The sequence below is a fragment of the Nematolebias whitei genome, chromosome 3, assembly GCF_014905685.2.
Source record: "Nematolebias whitei isolate Nwh7 chromosome 3, NemWhi1, whole genome shotgun sequence".
Classification (NCBI taxonomy): domain Eukaryota; kingdom Metazoa; phylum Chordata; class Actinopteri; order Cyprinodontiformes; family Rivulidae; genus Nematolebias; species Nematolebias whitei.
The window spans coordinates 17,705,275-17,724,355 of record NC_056500.1 but is presented as its reverse complement, the minus strand read 5'-3'; the positions used below and the strand labels follow the sequence as shown (position 1 = coordinate 17,724,355).

Genomic DNA, 19,081 nt, shown 5'->3' with positions numbered 1-19,081 from the left:
CTTCATAAAAGTGCCACATGAAGAAATGCTGGAAGGGCCAAGTCTCCATTAATCTTCACGCCAGGGTCCGAACATGTTAACAGGTCGACACGTCCAGCGGTGACTGATGACTTTTCTCAAACAAAGAAAACACAACGGGTTGTGGGATGAGATCATTTCATTTACTTCACATGTCACAAAGCAGGGATTAAGAAATGTTGTCCACATTTTGAGCTACATATTTGGTCATAACTTGTTTTAGGTCTCCTGTCCTCAGGACTTTTCTTCTTTCAGCCCCTCTCTGATGTTTGCTACATTTCTACCTTCATGGTGACACGTGCTCCTTCATGAAACGGTAGGCGTTTGAATATTTTGGGGATATTGCTGTTAGGCTGGGTGGCACGGTGGTGCAGTTGGTAGAGCTGCCACCTCTCAACGAGTAGGTCGCCAGTTCAAATCCTGGCTGGAGGCCTTTCTGGGTGGAGTTTGCATGTTCTCTCCATGCATGCGTGGGTTTCCTCCCACAGACCAAAAACATGCATGTTGGACTGACTGGTAACTCTAAATTGTTCCTATGTGTGAGTGAGAGAGTGAATGGTTGTTTGTCTCGTTTGTGTCCCTGTGACGGACTGGAGACCTGTCCAGGGTGTCCCCTGCTTCTCACGCAGTGACTGCTGGACACGGGCACCACTGACCCCCGCGACCCAAAAAGGAAGAAGAGGGTAAAGATAATGGATGGACGATTTTAGGCTTTCAAAATAAAATATTTGAGTTTTCAGGTAGATTTTACAGCAAACGTGGTCAAAGAAAACAAGTTTTATATTTAATTTGAATTAAAAACAATTAATTTTTTAGAGGTTTTACTTGAAGTGGCCAGCTGGTCAAAGCAGATGGCTGCTTGTCCTGAGCCTGGTTCTGCTGGAGGTTTCTTCCTGTTAAAATGGAGTTTTTCCTTTCCACTGTTGCCTTTGTGCTTGCTCAGGACAAAAGACGACGACGAAGTGAAGCTTGAACTCGTCATCTTCCTTAGATAGAGAACTTTTACTAATTGGCTTTTATATGTAAGTGAATGTTTTCATTCAGTGCCCTGAGATGACTTCTGCTGTGATTTGGCGCTAAATAAATAAACTGAATTGAAGTTCAACACCTTTAAAAGTATCGATGTGGAGTTTTTTTTAATTATCAATGGCTGATTTTGATTTGAATTATTGCTCTAACTTCATATTTTCTAAAGTTTCCTCTTCTTCTAACGTTTTGGAGGAGTGGATCAGTGTCTCCACAACCCCCTCAGACTGTTGTGAAGAAACGCTGTCATCCTGCTCCTCAGATGCTGCTGCGGTCTTGGACTCCTCGGCCGTGAGTCCTGGTGTTTACACGGCCTGCGCTCACACTCAACACTCGGGTTTCAGACTCCGGAGCGGCCTTGTGTTGAAAATCCAAACAGTTCTCCAGCAGCTGATGATGAATGGACAGGCGGCATGAATAGGCCCAGTGTTGTGAGCGCACGGTGAGGTGTGAGAGCAGCTACACTCCTCTAATTATACTTGTTTATGTCTCTGCAGGATGAACATTATAAAAATGAAATGTCTTCCCTCAAATAGCAGTCAGCCTTTTGGGAGTTTCCTTCTCGCTTTCTGCTGCTGCAGAGGATGAGAGACACCAGGAGCTCTGCTGACTCCCTCACCCCAGCTGTAAACAGCTACTGTTCAAGCTGATCCTTTCCTGCTTTTAATAAATCACAGCACGCCAAAACCAGCACACGTCCTCACATCGCCTTTGTTTCGAGTCAAAACAATACATCCTGCAGGGAGCTCTGATCAGAAGTGTCAATTTTCTACTTTTACTTACATTTATCAACTTTAGGAAGTTTAACTGTTCGTTGCATGCTTTTCCTAAAATAATAATCGGTCGTGTCTGTGTGGCCTGGAGTTCTTATCGGTTCGGATACAAGACATTTTTGCTTGACGGCCAAATATGTTGATCTGCTGCTGTGAAACACTCCACTTAACTCCCCCATTTTAAAATAATGTTGGGAATTCCTCCTGAAAACAAGTTAACTTAGTCTCAGGAAGCTGGATCTGTCACGTTCTCTTGAAAATCTATATTTCCAAAAGAACTGACGATATTTAAATTGAATAGGAGGCAGTGATGCTGAGAACATGCAGCAAAACCAACGTTCCTGTCACCACTTGTTGAACTGCTGATGGTATCTTCAAAAAAAGTTCAAGACAAAAACAGCCGGACTTTTGTTTAGTAACAGAAGACGTTTCGCTTCTCAAAGAACAGAGAGTGAGGTTCGAGTTATAAAGTGGAGCTAAGCTAGATACATATGCAGATTGCCCTATCAATCCTCACGATAAGGGTTCGTTAGGGTCTTTGTTTGACTCACAGATGGACAACTCTGGTCACATGGATGAAGCTCCTGATAGGAATATAACTCGAACCCCACACGCTCTGTTCTTTGAACTGAGAAAGCTCCTCGGATGAGAAGCGAAACGTCTTCTGTTATAAAATAAAATCCAGTTGTTTTTGTCTTGAAACTTTTTTTGGACTTTACCGTGACTGAGAATCTGCATGCTGATAGTGTTCTATCTGCATGGAAGGATTCCCATACAGTGAGCCTCAGGAGATAAAATAAAAAGTACGTATAAACTCAGATTTGTGTCAAATCGCAGATCGGAGAAAAGATACAAGAAAGTCTCTGGACACATTTATGAGTGCAACATTTCGGCTGTTTTTAAGTTTGAATCCAAAAAAAACAGTTCTGTTGTGGCAATGCAGCACTTCCCAGCAACTCGAGCGTAATGTGGATAACAAACCGAGGAACTAGTCAGGGTAGATAAAAAGTATCGATCTGGGAACGATTTGTACAAAGTAATCATCATTATTTATCCAAATAATATCCGTGACTTACTTACAGCAGTTTGGTTTTAATGTTCTGCACAATTTGAAGCATCATCATAGAGCTCAGACTCATGAATGGGTCTGTTGCATCAAATTTTAGCTCAATATTTGTAAAATGAGTGGAGTTGTAGCCGTTTTTGTGTTGAGTGGCCACCTTGAAGTTGTAGCGGTGATGACCGCATCAACGAAAGGATGGAGGTGGTGTAGTCTACATTTCTGTAGTGGGTACACCGCGGAGAAGTTAGTTTTACGTTGGACACCGGTGAAGCCACAAAGCGCTAATGTCCAACGTAAACTTTACTGCGGTCGGTCCGTATACTGCATAGAAACCAAAGTACACTGGTTAGTACAAAGTGATCGTCACTTTATTTAGATTTTTAAGCATATTGAACATTTAATTTCTCTGATGCTTATATTTCAATAAATGTACAACAAACTTTGTGCAACAGTTGGCTTTGTATTAAAAACATGTCATAGAATTTATAAAACAGTATCAAAGCAAAACATGTTCAAGTATTAAGTAGTAAGTACAGAAGTATTAATTGTACAATAATTTGCTGGACAAGCAATAAGCGCTCATACAGACAGATTGTTACTGAAGCATTTTAACGCATCAGTGACACGTGTCTAATGATATATCATGTGTCATTGGGCACTTTTAAGTGGGTACACTGAAATTCTTAAGATTTTCTAGTAGGTATACTCTGTATACCCACGTATCACATAGACTACACCTTTTCATCCAATGACTACTTCCAGAATGTTGAATTAAAATCTGGTCAGTGGTTCATGAGATTTTCTGTTACTATGGTGTCTATAGGTGATTACTGCCACCTTTCATTGTGCTCAGCTGATTTTCTCCCTCCTCAAAAATGTATTAAATTTGGATGTTTGAACTCTTTTTGGTGTGTTAGTCTTTTTTTAATATCGCGTATAGTCTAATTTTGACAAATAACTCAGTTTTCTGAGCAGCAGGATGAACTTTGCTGCGTGTGGCTTGATGTTAGCAGTTGACTGATGACTTCAAGGACAAAAACTAGACCATGTGGGAGATAAAAAAAAACACTGAAAGATTAAGAAAACATCTAAAGCCCAACTGGAGTTTCTCGTATCTCTCCTCCATGATGCTTCGTTGTAGGTCTCTGTCTCAAAGATGAAGGGAATTTATGAGCTGCCATCAGCTGAAGCCAAAGTTAACATCGTTCTGGGCTTGTTCGACGAGAACATCCAGATCTCCATCATGGACCATCGGCACATCACTCGCTGGCCCTCGAGTCCTGCCAGGAAGCCTACGGGACCTTGACCCGTCTGCCTGCCACACGATGAGCTCTCCAGTCCTGTTTGCTTTAACAGTGCTGCGGAGCCTCCATCCTTTCACTGGTGCGGTCACCATCTCTGCATCCACAGACGATGACTACACTCTTGGTCCAAACCGTTTACTCGACAGCTGGTTCTCCGGCGTGCTGACAGATGTGGATCACTTTTTCCTTGTATGGACATTTGGAGTTCTTGTTAGATTTAAAGGTGGAAATGTCTCAAAATGATGCAAGATTAGGAGTTGGAGATGTGGGTTTGCAGAAACATGCGCACAGATCTGAGCTGGTTCTGTTTTTACTGGCTGATCTGACCTTCTGCGCCCTTTGTCACAGAAAACTGTCCTGGACACCAATGAACGAAGAAGAACCGTAACTCCGAGACAAATGTCTCAAAAACGGATGGATGGCTTTAAATGTTCGTGGTCGAGATTTGAGTCAGCTGTTAGTTTGCCGGACGGAGAAGCTACACGGTGAGGTGGTCTGCTTCATCACAGAGGAAGCAGGAAAAATATGAAACGTGACTTTGAACAGAGGCAGATGTTCCACATATTTACAACCAGTCCCTCTTGTGATTTATTGAGACGTACTGGAAGTAAGGACTGAGGCCAGACCTCGACTCGTTTTAACTGGAATCAAGGGTGGAAACAAGCGGAAGGGTTTGAAGCATGACTAAAGATCCCCTCCCGATGTTTAATGCACCTTCAAGAATGTGGCGCTGCACAAAGCTGTGGAGGAGCAGGTTCTACAGATAGGTCCAGTGTCAGGGTTTCCTCTTTGTTCCCAGACAGCCCGTGTGAAGACCGGAAACAATTCGTACGCTTGTTAACCCACTCGCCATGACAGAGTATGAAGGAACGTGGAGGGAGAAGATGATGAGAATTCATATCAGGCCACAAACACATCCAAGCCGAGTCCGTGCTGAGAGCTGATGAGCGATAAATCATCTGACAGAAACTATTTTTTTTATTTAACGGGTGGCATTCCAGCACGTGATGCAGAAAACAACTTCCTCAAAGGTTCCCAGAAACCACTTTTCCACAGGAAGCTTCGTTTACCAAATACGGTCCAACTCGGAGCTGGGAGAACTGGCCTCATGGAGCTGATGAACTTGATCCGGTGTTGAAGACCGAAAAACCACAAAATAAAATACATTCCACTGCAGATGAGAATCCATTTGTAATAAAGGGCTTGGACTTAAGATGTTACTGTTCGCACAGCACTGTGCAAAAGTTTTAACACCCTTCTTATTTACTTATTTAACTTTGCCCTCAAGCCACCAGACTCTTGTATTTTATTACCGTTAAGTTGTGCTAAATAATTTTTCTTTTTGGCTTTCTAAAGGTTTTTTAGTTTTAGTTTTGTACATGGGCAGTTTTTCCAATGAAGTCCAGTCAGGTCATCTGGACGGTTTCTTATATTTGTTGAGGCGTTTCATCCTTCATCCAAAGGACTTCATCAGTCTGAGAAGCCACAACAAACTCGGTCCCACAAGCAGCACACTGGGCCAACCAGTTTGCTGGTGATAAGATGGTTCTGGGGCCCACCCTCTCCCCCATCAACTCCTCTGAGGAAGCCATAGCCAAAGTGGTTCAAAACATCAAAGTTCATGCTCAATCATCCAGGTAAAAAGTCCATCAAAGTTCAGAAAGTTCATCATTCAAATACGTAAGTGTGCTGCATGTGGGACTCAGTTTGTTGTGGCTCCTTGGACTGAAGAAGTCCTTTGGATGAAGGACCAAACATATCAACAAAAAAAGAAACCGTCCAAATGCCCAACTTTGTTGGATTTATTTATTTTTTTTACTAATTATTGAGCATGAACTTTGATGATAGGTAATTTTTATTTACAGGCACTTTAACAGCCTGTTGCAAACATAAAATGTATTCCCAATTTATACACAGTAGTCCCTCGATACTTCGTGGTGCGTTTTTCGTGGACTTGCTCTGTCGCAGTTTTTCAAAGTAAGATTGGACATGACACACAATATGCTGATTCATGGATGAGGCGCACAATCGGCATGGCATTTTTATTTAAAATAAATTATTTAAAATTATTTAGCAGCTGCTGCACAGGTGTGTGCAGCCCACAGCTGCAGGAGAAGCTTCCTCCTGCAGCGTGTCATATCGCCGCTCTGCAGCGGAGAAGTGGGCGTGGCCGAGAGCGCTGGCAGAGGCCGAGAGCTGAAATCATGACATTTTGTGCTCTTTAGACTGTTTAGAGTTTAGAAACATTGTTTAGAATATTGCACGAGTGTGGAAAGGGTTTAAAACATTGTTATGTATATATATATATATATATATATATATATATATATATATATAAACTACTACTTGTACTATTATTCCTACTTGGCAGTTTTTCACTTATCGCGCGGGGCTTCAGGGTACGGATCCCCCGCGATAAATGAGGGACTACTGTAGTTCCATCTTTTAAGATAAGCCACACCAAATTTGACTGACTTGAAGGATTTTTGCAAATGATTATAAAAATCCTTATCTACACAAAGTACTGCTCAAGAAAACTAATTAGGCTTTTGCATTGTAAACTATGCAGATATTGAAGACAATTTCCTCTAAGCAGGAGCGGAGTCCTTTTTGAAAACGTTTTTGCTCCTGAAATTTAGAAACAAACTTTCATTTGCATTCTAACGTGATTCATTCAACCTTTATTTAAACAGGTTAGTCCCACTGAGCCACGAGGACTCATTGACAAGAGAGACCTGGTGACAGTTCGTTGTGTCAAATGTTCACTAAAATAAACAAGTGATTTTCTAAATGGATCTTAATCCGGTCAGTCGTGGGTTAAACCGGATAGTTTTAAGAGCTTCTCTGTGATTTCAAGACACAGTCGATGCTAAAACTTTGTCTCATCTTTGTGCGCTCATTCATTCCACGAGTGAAAGTCAAGTTTCAGGGAAAGATCTCTGATTGTAAAGACACTCCACTTACAGCTTCGGTGTCGATGAGAAGAAGTGACTCATCTCCAGCCGGTTGTACCATCACATCCGCTAATTATCTTTGTTCTCTCCTGTAGAGGATTTAAGAGGAAATTCTGTTCACTTCTTAAAGTGTCGGTGACCAAACTGGACATCTGCACGGTTTAAAATAGAGACAAAGCAAGTTCTAAAGAAATAATGTTTTTACAATCTCTAAACACAAGTTTAACTCTAGAATAGTGATGCTATTAGACGTGCTGTTAGCGGAGTTTGTCCTCCTCCTGCCCCCCCCCACCCCCAACAGATCTCATACTTTAGTCTCACTCAAGTTTGACCGTTAGTTTGGACACCCGCTCCTCGACCCACCCGGAGCTGCTAGACCTCTGCAGCTGCTGCTGAAAGATAAAAATGTAAACCAGATAAATTGTTCGAGGATAGAACAACCCACGGCTGGTAAAATAAACACTCCAGTCTCCAATATGGATGTTTTTTTTATTATTATTGAACGAAAAATTTAACACTGAGAAAGAAACACATTCCTCGTGTGGCAAAAACAGAAAAGAAACGCGTAAAAAGAAGTGAAGCAGGAATCTGATGGATACAGGATCAAAATATTGAAGTCTCACGTCGTCTCATACCTGCGGAGAGAAGAAAAAACAAACAATAAAAGCACAACTAAAGCAGCTACTTAAAAAAGGTAAATATGATAAAATAAAGGTTTCCAGTTTTAAAACAAAATCATCAGTTTTTTTTTTAAACTACGAACAAAAACTACTACATCCTGATCTGAAGGGGGAGGTTGAAGTTCATCCACATTAAAAATAAAAAAAACTATTTGTCTATTGCTTTTATTCTAATCAAGTAATTCTTTTAAAAAAACTGTAAGCAGGGTTTAATTTGAGACAGATCCTGCTGGAACAGGATCCAGGAACTCTTTTATTTTGACAGGGTGCGTTCCGGTAACTGTTTGCATGGATTTGGTAACCTAATAATAAAGTTATGAACAAATTTGACTCGCTTGAATGAATAATTTTTTTTCATTCAACCTTTATTTAAACAGGTAAATCCCATTGTAATGTAATCTGAAAATAAAACACTAATTTTAAACATAACAGCCACTTATGAGCTTCTTAATATTACAAGAGAGCTGCCCCTCCAAGTAAGCATTTCCACTTCACCCATAAAAAAATCTCTGCCCCTAAAAGTTCAGTCATGGGCTATTTAATTAAAAACACACAAATATAATTAAACAGCACGACTAAATTGCGGATCAGTTTTAAAGTTTAAGTGTGTCATTAATAAAATGTTGATTATTTATTAAAAATACGAAAGGTTTGATGGGTAATCACGTGGCATGCATCACGTATCAAAACAACGGCGCCAATTTGTCAAAATAACAGCGATCAAAATGTCAAAAAGATCGTCCAATTTACTTTCATTTTAAAAAGAAGTCTTCTGATTGTACAACTAAACAACGGAGAATTGAAGCACATGAAGGCAGTGGCAATAAAGACACTGGAGCAGGAGCGAGGATGCTTGAGAGAAGCGGAGCATGCTCTATTCACACAAGGAGAGCTGTTGGTCAGGCTACTTCTTGTTGCTCTCTAAAATAATGATTGAATCAAGTGTTTACAAAACAACCCATTAAAATAAACAAGAATGCAGGAAATGGCAACTACTTTGTTCAAATTTTTTGTGGGATATAGTTTGGTTTACAAACTACCAGTAAGCACTGCGTGTAACCCTTTAATAACTCTCACTAAAACACTAACAGGCCAGTTAAAGACAATCAGGACATAGCACACTGGAACAGTCACTGAACACTCGTGCTCTGGGATCAAACCTGTTAAAATCGGACCCACTGTAACCTCTTTGGCTCTTGAGCTGCCTGTAACATCCAAACCAAACATATGAAGTAATCCTGACAGTGTTTATTCTGTCACACTGCACTTGAGCCTCATAATGAAATGACATAGTATTCACAGAGGGCCTAATTTGGTCATCAACACCTCATCGGTCTCATCACATGCAGCGGTGCACTCCTCCACAGGAGGCAGGCAGTGGCCGGTCCAACACTAACATAACAAAACATCCCGGCATCATTAGATGCTCAGCGTTGGTGATGTGAGCCGGCAGCCATGTTTACATTCCTCAGGCGCTGGCTGGTGAAACGTGGTCAGGCAGCAGCAGACGCTGCGTTGTGCTTTATCACAACACACAACTTCCTATGACAAGATCCTGACAAGTGTGGAAGTTTTTAAAGCCAGAAGGCTGTCTGTAGATCAGTAAGAGGATTATATATAACCCCAACAGTACTTCCACACCGTGAGCAGCTCTATATAACCAAACTTCTCTGTATTTGCTAGCAGCTAAACTAATGTGAGCCCTGTTTCTTAAAAACAAAACTTGTAGGACAGAAATTTAGACCTGCTTTGATAATTCATCAAACTTTCAGAGTTGAGCAAGTAATTTAAAAAGCTGTGTGGGATTTATTAAAGACACAAACAGTTGGTACCAAAATAAGAAGAGACCAATGTGATGAACACATGCAGATGTTTCAGGATCAGTAATGATGGGAGCAAACTTACCTTGGCTGCGATATTTCTACTCATCAATGTACTTGAAAGGCTCGGGGGGCTCAGGCTCCTGCTCTTCTTCCTCTATTTTGGGCCCGTGGGCTGAGACGGGCTCCACCAGCTCCTCCTCCTCTTCACTGGTGTCTTTTAGGATGATGATCCCGCCTGTGTGCAGCTGGTGACAGACAGGGAGAAGCAGATGAAGTTTAAAGCTCCGTGATGTTTTTATGCCAACATCAGAGTTTCATTAGGGCTTTTTCAAATGTTTCAAACACTGTGAAGCTCGGAGCCAGTTTGATGAGAACTTTAAAGAAAAAATAAAGATGCAGAAAAACATTACTGAGCAAAACAGGAAATCTCATAATCTCCACAAAAGATGTCTTTAATAAATGTCCTTACACTGAACAGATTTCAGGATAAGTCTGTAAAAACTCCACTTCCTAAACCTGCCTTGGAATAAAAAAACAAACCCTTAAAAGGAAGGCAGCGTTACCAAACTTTAGACAAGCTAAGACACATTTTGGCACTTGATATAGAACACCGTACAATACAATACTCTGTGCTTTGCCTGCTGGACACAGAAATCAAACAGAACTTCCTCTTAACGGGGCTGAAGCGAGAGCTTATTGGGTGACTGCTCGTGGTCTTTCCATTTACTGCAGAGAACTGTCAACATTTACAGCAGGACCGCCGGGCCGTGCTCTTTATAGGCTTGGAGAGGGAACTTTTAGGTACCAAACAACGGCCAACATCAACCAACAAGCTGGACCCTGACGTGAAGGATTTATTTAAGGGGAAACACTCCTCTCTGAGATACTTTACACTGCTATATTTTATTACTCGACATGTTAGTATAATTACTTAGATTTAGATGTCACATTCTGAGGTCTTTCAACTATAAATAACTTTGTAGATCACTCAGATCCTTTTAATAAAGAGCTTCATAGTGATACTATATACTTATACTATATACTTAATAGTACTATTGTGATTCTGTTTATATTTCTTCCTTATAGTTACTATCCCTACTCCGTACGTTTTTCAGCATTATTTCTTATTCCACAATTTTTGCACCATTTCAACAAATCATACATCAAAACATTCAGCTCTTGCAGGAGAAGTGTGCTAGGACTTTTGGTATTGGTGCAACTTTAGCCTTTTGAAATATTTAGCCTTTTCTGCCATTTTTTCCTCATATAAAATTAATTGAGCTCATTTTACATCCTTCATATCTTTACATCTGTTTACAACCTTTGACTGCTCCTTTCACATTTTGTTCTGGTTCAGTTTCTTTCAACTACCTTATACCAATTTAAACATTTTTTCAGCTACTTTCAGCTGTTTTGTGCTAATTTCTGCGTTATTCTGCAAACTACAACATGTTCGTTCTTTTTCTAACTTCTTTCTGCAAATTTCAGCTTGTTATGCTCCTTTCAGCTTATTTGTGTTTCAGCTATTTTGGCTATTTCAGCTACTATTTAGCTGTGTTTATGCTAATTTTGGATTTTTTTTCAGCCAATTCTACATGTTTTGCTCTCATTTTTACTTTTTTAAGCCTAATTCAGCAAAAATGTGCTCTCTCCACTTCCTTCTGGTAATTTTAAGCTTCTTTCAGCTTTTTTAGCTACTACACAGCTGATTTTTTTTGTAAATTTCTGCTTTTTTCAGATCATCTCCACTTATTCTCATTTCTGCTTCTTTCAGCCTAATTGAGCACATTTGTGCTCTCTCCACTTCCTTCTGGTAGTTTAACCTTCTTTCTGCTTTTTTTGTTTTTGCCAATTTCAGCCTGTTAGCTAATTTACTCAAATTTGTGCTCATTTCTGATTATTTCAACCAAATTCAGCAAATGTGTTCTGTCTGTTTTCTTCTACTTATTTAGGCTTGTTCTTCCATTTCAGCTAGATTTCAGCATGTTTTTACTGAAATTCAGCTGTTCTTCAGCAATAAGCATTCACACTGTATTTTCGCAGGAAATGCAGTTTCTCTAGTCTTCAGTTGTTCACAAAAATTCTGAGGCTGTTACCGGTTTGAAGGGCTGGTAGCGGCAGGACTCCGGCATTATCAGGACTTTGAGCTGAGCCGGCATCGCTCTGGCCGGGTTCTCCAAGAACTGGAAGTTTGGCTCTGCCTCTTTCTTCTTCTCTTTCTCCTTCTCCTTCTCCTTCTCTTCATCCTTCTTCTCCTTCTCGCCCTCCTGAACTTCCTATAGAAAGAAAATTAGAACTCCCTGCATCAAACAGCAACAATTATTTCCCACTATATGCATTTATTTTGTAGGTCTTGATGATTCTTCTTGAACATATGTATTTTTAAAATGCAGAATGAGCACTCAGACAAGAAATAGGAAAACTTTCATCCCGCCAGACAACTTTGAACCATCTGACCCCAGTTTTATTGAGATGGCGTTCCTTTAAACACCAGTTCAACAGATTATGTAAAAAATATAAAGCCTCAGCTGTGAGCAGGCCAGATGTTTCCAGCCATGTCTCAGTATTTTCCATCTCTGTTCTGTGAATACTGGGTGTGTATGAGCAGAAAGACAGAACAAAAAAATGCAGAAGTGTGTCAGGTGGCAAAGAGCTTCAGCGAGTGGATAACTGGGTGCATGCTTCAGATACTATTAAAAATTGCCATTTCAGGATGTTCAGTAAAGGGTGTAATAAAGAGTTATAGCAGCAAATAAAGTGAAATAAACCAACTGCAGACAACAAGCAGCTTCTTCTGAGGTCTACTTGAGCCAACAGATTCAGAGTAGCAAAGGTCATCGCCATATAATAAACTGCAGATAATAACAACATACCTCACACTACAACTGTAACACCTCTGTGTAAATCCTTTAAATACAAATACAGGGTCCAAAAACACTAAACTGCTAAGGTTAAAATATCTTTTTGTGAATTACTTGTGCTTCATAAAAATATAAACGATACACAAATCTGTCCGTGTGGTGGAGGTGAAGGAGTTCAGAGGAAGCGTTTTCCACTTACCACTTCCATCTTCTCCTCCTTTTCTTTCTTTTCCTTCTCCTTCTTCTTGGCCTTGGCAGTGATGGAGAGAACGGCAGTAGATACCTGCCATGCAGACAGATGGAGAGAGAGAAAGAGACGAGTCGTTTCCATAATGTAAGACAACACCAGAGACAATTACTGTTTTACAAACATGGCTTTAAATGTACAAAAAGCCAGTGAGCCACAAGATAAACATCTGCTGTTACATTCTCTACAATTAGATCAAACTTTGAAACGGAGAAAAACAGGGCAGAGATGCTAAAATAATAAACATGCAGGGCAGAAAGATGAAGAGTCTAACAAGCTGTGTTTAAAATCGTTCACTAATCAATATGAGGCAAGATCAGCTGTCCTGGGTTAATAATATTAGAAGAAGAGAAGCAAAACAAGCGGATGTGTTGTGGCGCCTCGGTTCTCACCTTCTCCTTCTCCTTCTCTTTGGGAACCTCCAGCGCTGGTGGGTAGGCGAAGGTGGAGGGCTTACAGTTGGAGCGGTACAGCACCTTGGGCATCTGAAGAGAAAGACAAGAAGAAAAACATCTTTTATAGAAGTGTTTTGTAGGTTTATGTGAGTCAAACCAACTTATGTTGTTTTTGTGGTGGTTTTTAGACACATCAAAGGCACGTTTTAGGAAATATCAAATTTCCTGAGCTCTACAATATTTTTACTTTTGTGAGAAGTGGCTTATTTCCGCATCTGTTGGATTTTCAATAAATTTGATGAATACAGCTGAGTCCCTACTGTCTAAAGACTAAAAAGATGTTTTAAAATACAGTAGTCCATCACTTCTTGTGGGGGTTACATTCCAGACACCCCATCGATAGGTGAAAATCCGCAAAGTAGGGATATTATATTTATTTTAGTATTTATATACATATTTAAGGCTTTATAAACCCTTCCCACACTTTGCAATGTTCTTAACAATGTTCTAAACTCTAAATGCTCTAAAAAAGCACATCGAAAGAGAGCAGACAGGCTGATGCTGCGGTTACTGAGCCAATCCGAGCCGGACTGGCCATCGGGAGAACCGGGACATTTCCCGGTGGCCTGGCCTGCTCAGTGATCGCCAGGGGCTGGATGAAAGGCTCAGTTTGGGTCGTGCTTGATTATTTTAAATAAACAATCCATGCCGGTCACTCAGGTGTCTCACTGAAGCTCCTGCAGTAGCAATGGGGAAAGACAGCCCCCCCCGCTTGCTTTTCTCTTTCTGAGACTGTCTGTCACAGTAGAGCGTCTCTGCTCCTCTGTGACAGACAGCCTCAGAAAGAGAAGGGGCGGGAGGGGGGGTCAGTCCTTCCCCCACTGCTACTGCTCAGAGAGTGGGCCAGGCCACCGGGAAATGTCCTGGTGCTCCTGATCCGCACTTCAGCACAATGCTCTGGTTGGTCACCTTCCATCAATCAGCCAATCGTGTGTTGTGTACAATCTTACATTGAAAACCTGTGAAAGAGTGAATCCGCGAAAGTCGAACCACGAAGTATCAAGGGACTACTGTATTTACATTTCCATCAAAATAGTGTTTACAGACTAATCAAACAGAGCTTCTAATGGTAAAGGTGTTTTATTTATTTAAATGTAAAAATTATATTTCTTTGTTTCATTTAAAACCAACTTTTGGTGCTTTTGCTGTTCTAATGTTTTATTCAGTTTTGTTGCGTTATCCCTCCTGTTGCCTCTTTCACTGATCTGTAAAGTCTCATCACACTTGGATGCTCAGTTCAGCTTGGAAACAAGACGACAGGAGAGCTTTGGGTCAAATGTAGAAAAACAAAATTTGAAGTGTCAACAAGATTCATACCTTTAATTTGTGCATACATTTTCAGAAGTTAGAATCTGTGGTAAACTGTGAGGTTAACACAAATAAGTTTAGACAAAAGTTTTTTTATTGCTTCAAACACGCAACAAAAAACAGCAGCACATTTTCTAGGAGGAATAGTTCTCGAGTCTGTGTGTTTACTTCACTTTTATTTTTATTTTTTAACTACCTTACAATTGACTGGCTGACCAGTTGTGCATTTTCACCCCTCCCATACATCACAGCACAACTAAGCTTCTGTAAAAATTGAAGAACTGTTTTGTCAACGCTGCCAAGACAAACATTAAAGAAGATGTGCAGTCACTGCAGAATCAGGTGTCTCCTGTTTAGTGTAAGCCTTCATATTACAACAGTTCGCTGAAACTAGATGATTTAACAGCCTCCAGCAGAGCACCGCTGCAGTATGACCAGGAGCGCGTACTTTCCAATAACTCACGGTTCTGTTGTTTCAATTCTGATGGAACAGTTTTTATGGCAAAGTCCAAGAGTTAAACTATAACACCTCTTTAGATTTTAAAAAAAGGAGTCCAATTTTGAGATGCCAAGTCAAGTGCAGCCCTTGCCGCGCAGCTCAATAAATAAACCTCGCCACGATGCAGTGAGCCTGGAGTTTTTTTTACAGGGTGTGTATCTTTGTTAATCTGAGCACACACAGTTCATAAAAGTGCGTCAGTGGCCTTGGTGTCATGTGCTCCTGATTCAGGTAGCAAAGAAGAGATAAAGCCCATCTAATGCCAGTTTAGGACTGCAATGTGTTACACTGATCCCTTGGCACCACTGTGCAAGTGGCAGGAGGCCAAACTTGGCCAGGCAGGGAGAGTTTTGTTATAGAGACAGGCTGCTGCAGAAACATCCTCTGCACCAAATGCAACATTGAAGACAAAATCTGCTGCCACATTTATCAGCCAAACTGAATACAGACAACAAATAATCAAAGATAAATCTATTTGTATCAATGAATGATGGTTCATTGCAAAAAATCCCCCAGAGGCACTAATGACAGAAAAAGAGACTTCAGTACCTTGAGGTCTTTGTTAAGGCCGATTATAGCCGTTGGTGTGAAGGCAAGTGACAGGAAGTGTGAGAGGGGGAACCAGAACCAGAACTGGGTGAAGACCAGCAGCCCGACCACTGAGGGCATGTGAGTGTGACCCGTCCTGGATTGTAGAGAGATGGTCATGTTGCGTCCACCTGGATGAGGGAAGGCAGAAAGGTTTCGTGTCAGTATGACACAAACACAACTCAAACTGTTTGCTTTATTATTTACCAAAAAAAACAAACGAGAAGTTTCTCATTTAACATATAAATAAAGTCAACACTGAAAGTAGTGAGAGAGATTGCACACTTGGCAAACCTTATATACATTAATTTCTAATGTACAGAATTTCAAAACATGAATAAATACTAAAATCAAATGTAGAGTAAGCGGTTAAAAAGGACACTTTTATTTTAAAAAGAACATTAATGACTAAAGCACATTTGTGAAACAACCTCTGGAAAATGATCAGAGAGGGAGTGGGACCATAATGCGGGAACTCACCAGGATGTTCACCACCCAAAGGTGGATGTGTGCTGGCTTCAACCAGTTTGTTCTTTTATTTTTAGGGTCATGATTTACAGAGATGTGCCGACAGTCAGCTACACCCAGGAATGCATTGTATACAGTGTCTTTAGTTCAATTTACAAATTAGGACACATTCATCAGAATTACATCTCAGCAACACAGAAACTTCATAACTCACCTCGAACATGAGGTGCGGTCAGCTGCTTTTTTGATTGCAGTGTGATAACATTTTACATTCCATTTTAACGTTTACTGACCTTTTAAAGCTTAACATTAATGTTTTTTGTTTTATCTAAATCTTAGTATCAAAAAAGAAACTGCAATTTTTTTAAATTAGATTTATTATTAACATTTTCTTCACTTTGACGCATCTAAATTTATAAAACTGAAGATTTAAGTAAAACCTGGATTTTAACTTATAATTATTTTGGAGACTGTAATTGTTGTACATGAATATTATGTTTTCTGTGTTTTTTTCCCCCCAAATCTTGTGTATATAAACTCAGTGCATAATTTTGTCAATCATAAAAACTCAGTTCGCATTTAATTTATCATATTTCTGTACGATCAAACATTGTAAAACAGAAAATGAGACATTTTCCTACTAAATAAAAACATGGGCGGTTATTTTTGTCAGAGTGCCCTCCACTAAAAGATAAGACAATGATGTATCAAAAGGTTAATGACATGTCAAAGCTGCACCAGTATGAAAAAAAGAGCATCAGCATGTCTTTGTCCAGGACAAACAGAGAAGGGAGTGGAAGGAAGAGAAGAAAGGAGGTAATCAGGATGAACATGTCATCTCTACAAATCAAATGTCACAAGGGACGCAACGCAGCTCGTCCAACTAAAAATGAACTCTGTCTAAACAATACCCATTAAATCATCTGCTGCCGTCTTGCATTGGACCCTCTTTGATCTGAGGTCGCTGTGATGACTAAAACACAAGAGCCTTATCTTGACATTTGAACTGGTGTTGAAATCCTTCCAGCCAAACAGATTGAACGGTGGCCAGAATGACTAACGAGGTCTGTTCACTGCACCAAAACCGGCTGCTTGAAAGTCTCTTAAACTACTTAAAGGTCTGAGTGCACTTGATGAGCACCCCCCTCAGAAACACCCACCCACTGTTTTTGCCAGCTCTCAGTTTGGTGGGCCAACTTTCATTTCAAGAAGTTGTTGAAGGAAGGCGCTGAGATTGCAGCGGTCCTTCGGGGGTGTAGTGTGGCCATGTCAACAATCAGTTTGTGTTTGGAAAGGAAAATAACTCAAAACCCAAAACATACAAATGACAGTGACTTTTTCTACACAAACGTGAGAAAAACAGATAATTAATTGTATCCCTAAGCGAGGAGAGCGTCTGAAGCTTAACGTGTTGCGGCGAGAAAGAAAAGACGTTGATACAGGGAGCGAAACAGAACGAGCTAAAGGCTGACGTTTCCTGCTAATGAGCACCAGTGATCATGAAACTGGGCTCTAATCGTTTCCGCCAGTCAAATTAAATACAATTAGCCTGCACCTCAAACTCAACTAACGACCTGCAAGAACCAGAATACTTAAATATTTATACGACATGAGCTTGAGCATGTCTGACATCCCAACAGGACTAGTGTGTCTGAAAGTGTTTGAATCATTTGCAGTTCAGTTCACGGTGGTGAAAACATGAGGAACACAGAGAGCTGGAGTTTGACTCGAAGACAAGAAGAACAGTAATCAAGGTTCAGGTCCAAGTTTACTGCACTGATTTCACAGATTATAGAAGTCCTGTCATCAGAATGCTTCATCTGTGAGACAAAAGAACCATAAAACTGAGAAGCTACAAGGGCTACAGGACTCTAGAGGGGATGTTGCAACCATTAAAAAAACAAAGATTCAAAAAATGAAAGTTCTTCAGAGTTGTTTGTGTGCAGCTTTTTTTTCTTTCCGAAAGTCTGAGAATTTTCAATGATTTGTATATATGTATATCAAACTTTGGCAGAACGACGGCTCAGTGGGTACAACTGTTGCCTCACAGTAAGAAGGTCCTGGGTTCAATCCCCGGTTGGACTTGAGGTCTTTCTGTGTGGAGTTTGCATGTTCTTCTCGTGCTTGCATGGTTTTCTCCAGGTACTCTGGTTTCCTCCCACAGATCAAAAACATGCATGTTAGGCTGCCTTCAGGTCCAGGCCTCCCATGCAAAAGAGATCTGTGATCTCCATGGGATTTGCCTGGTTAAATAAAGGTTAATAAATAAATAATAAATAATATCTGTAGGATGATATCTGAAGAAAACCTTCCATGCCATAATTTTTTTTTTTGGTTTGCACAAATTGCACAAACGCTACTTCAAAGCAATCAGCTATTCTCTGACAACGATTTCCGTTTTCGTTAACTTTTAAAAATGATCGAAATTCAAACAATGGCTGGAGCACAAAACAGGAAGTCCTGTTTTTGATGTCCAGAGTTTGGAAGACTGACGCCTTAATCAAACAGAAGTCCAGACTTATGGGACATTCCCTTTAAATTCATTGTCAAGTCAAAAGCCAAAACCTATCTAGATTTGCTTCTGATCCAAGAACTTAAGATTTGTTTCCAGGTTAACAGTTAAATATGTTATTGTCCAGATCTGGAGGTTGAATTTGTGTTCTGCAGAAGCCCGTTAATTGATTTCAAATCAGCTGCGTTAAACCCAAACCTTTTGGGTTCAGGGACCTACTCATAACACTCATGCTTATTAAATAATTTTCTTCAATTTGTCTCTTTAATGCAATGGAAATATTTGTGTAACATAAATACTTACGACCTGTTCTTTAATAGTGTTAATACAATTTTTTATACTTTTAAACAGGGGGTATTTTTCATTCAAGCACACTTGATTAACATACCTTTTAATTTCAACTTCCAAAAATTACAGTTTTGAGAAAATTAACAATCAAAAAACACGTCAAAGCTTTACCTATTCACATCCCAAACATAAATACTGCCACTTCAAACTATTA

General features: G+C 40.1%; 1 protein-coding gene across 1 annotated transcript in view; it reads right to left on the bottom strand.

The window, feature by feature from the left end:
- Positions 1-7,621: 7,621 nt before the first annotated feature.
- psmd1 (proteasome 26S subunit, non-ATPase 1) overlaps positions 7,622-19,081 on the bottom strand; it is a 33,485-nt gene continuing 22,025 nt past the window's right edge. Inside the window, exons 20-25 of the mRNA XM_037698052.1 lie at positions 15,561-15,730; positions 13,142-13,234; positions 12,702-12,785; positions 11,738-11,917; positions 9,724-9,886; positions 7,622-7,773 (exon numbers count right to left, since the gene is read on the bottom strand). Coding sequence (XP_037553980.1) covers positions 9,740-9,886; positions 11,738-11,917; positions 12,702-12,785; positions 13,142-13,234; positions 15,561-15,730 — 674 coding nt within the window. The 3' untranslated portion in view covers positions 7,622-7,773; positions 9,724-9,739. The remainder of the gene's footprint in view (positions 7,774-9,723; positions 9,887-11,737; positions 11,918-12,701; positions 12,786-13,141; positions 13,235-15,560; positions 15,731-19,081) is intronic.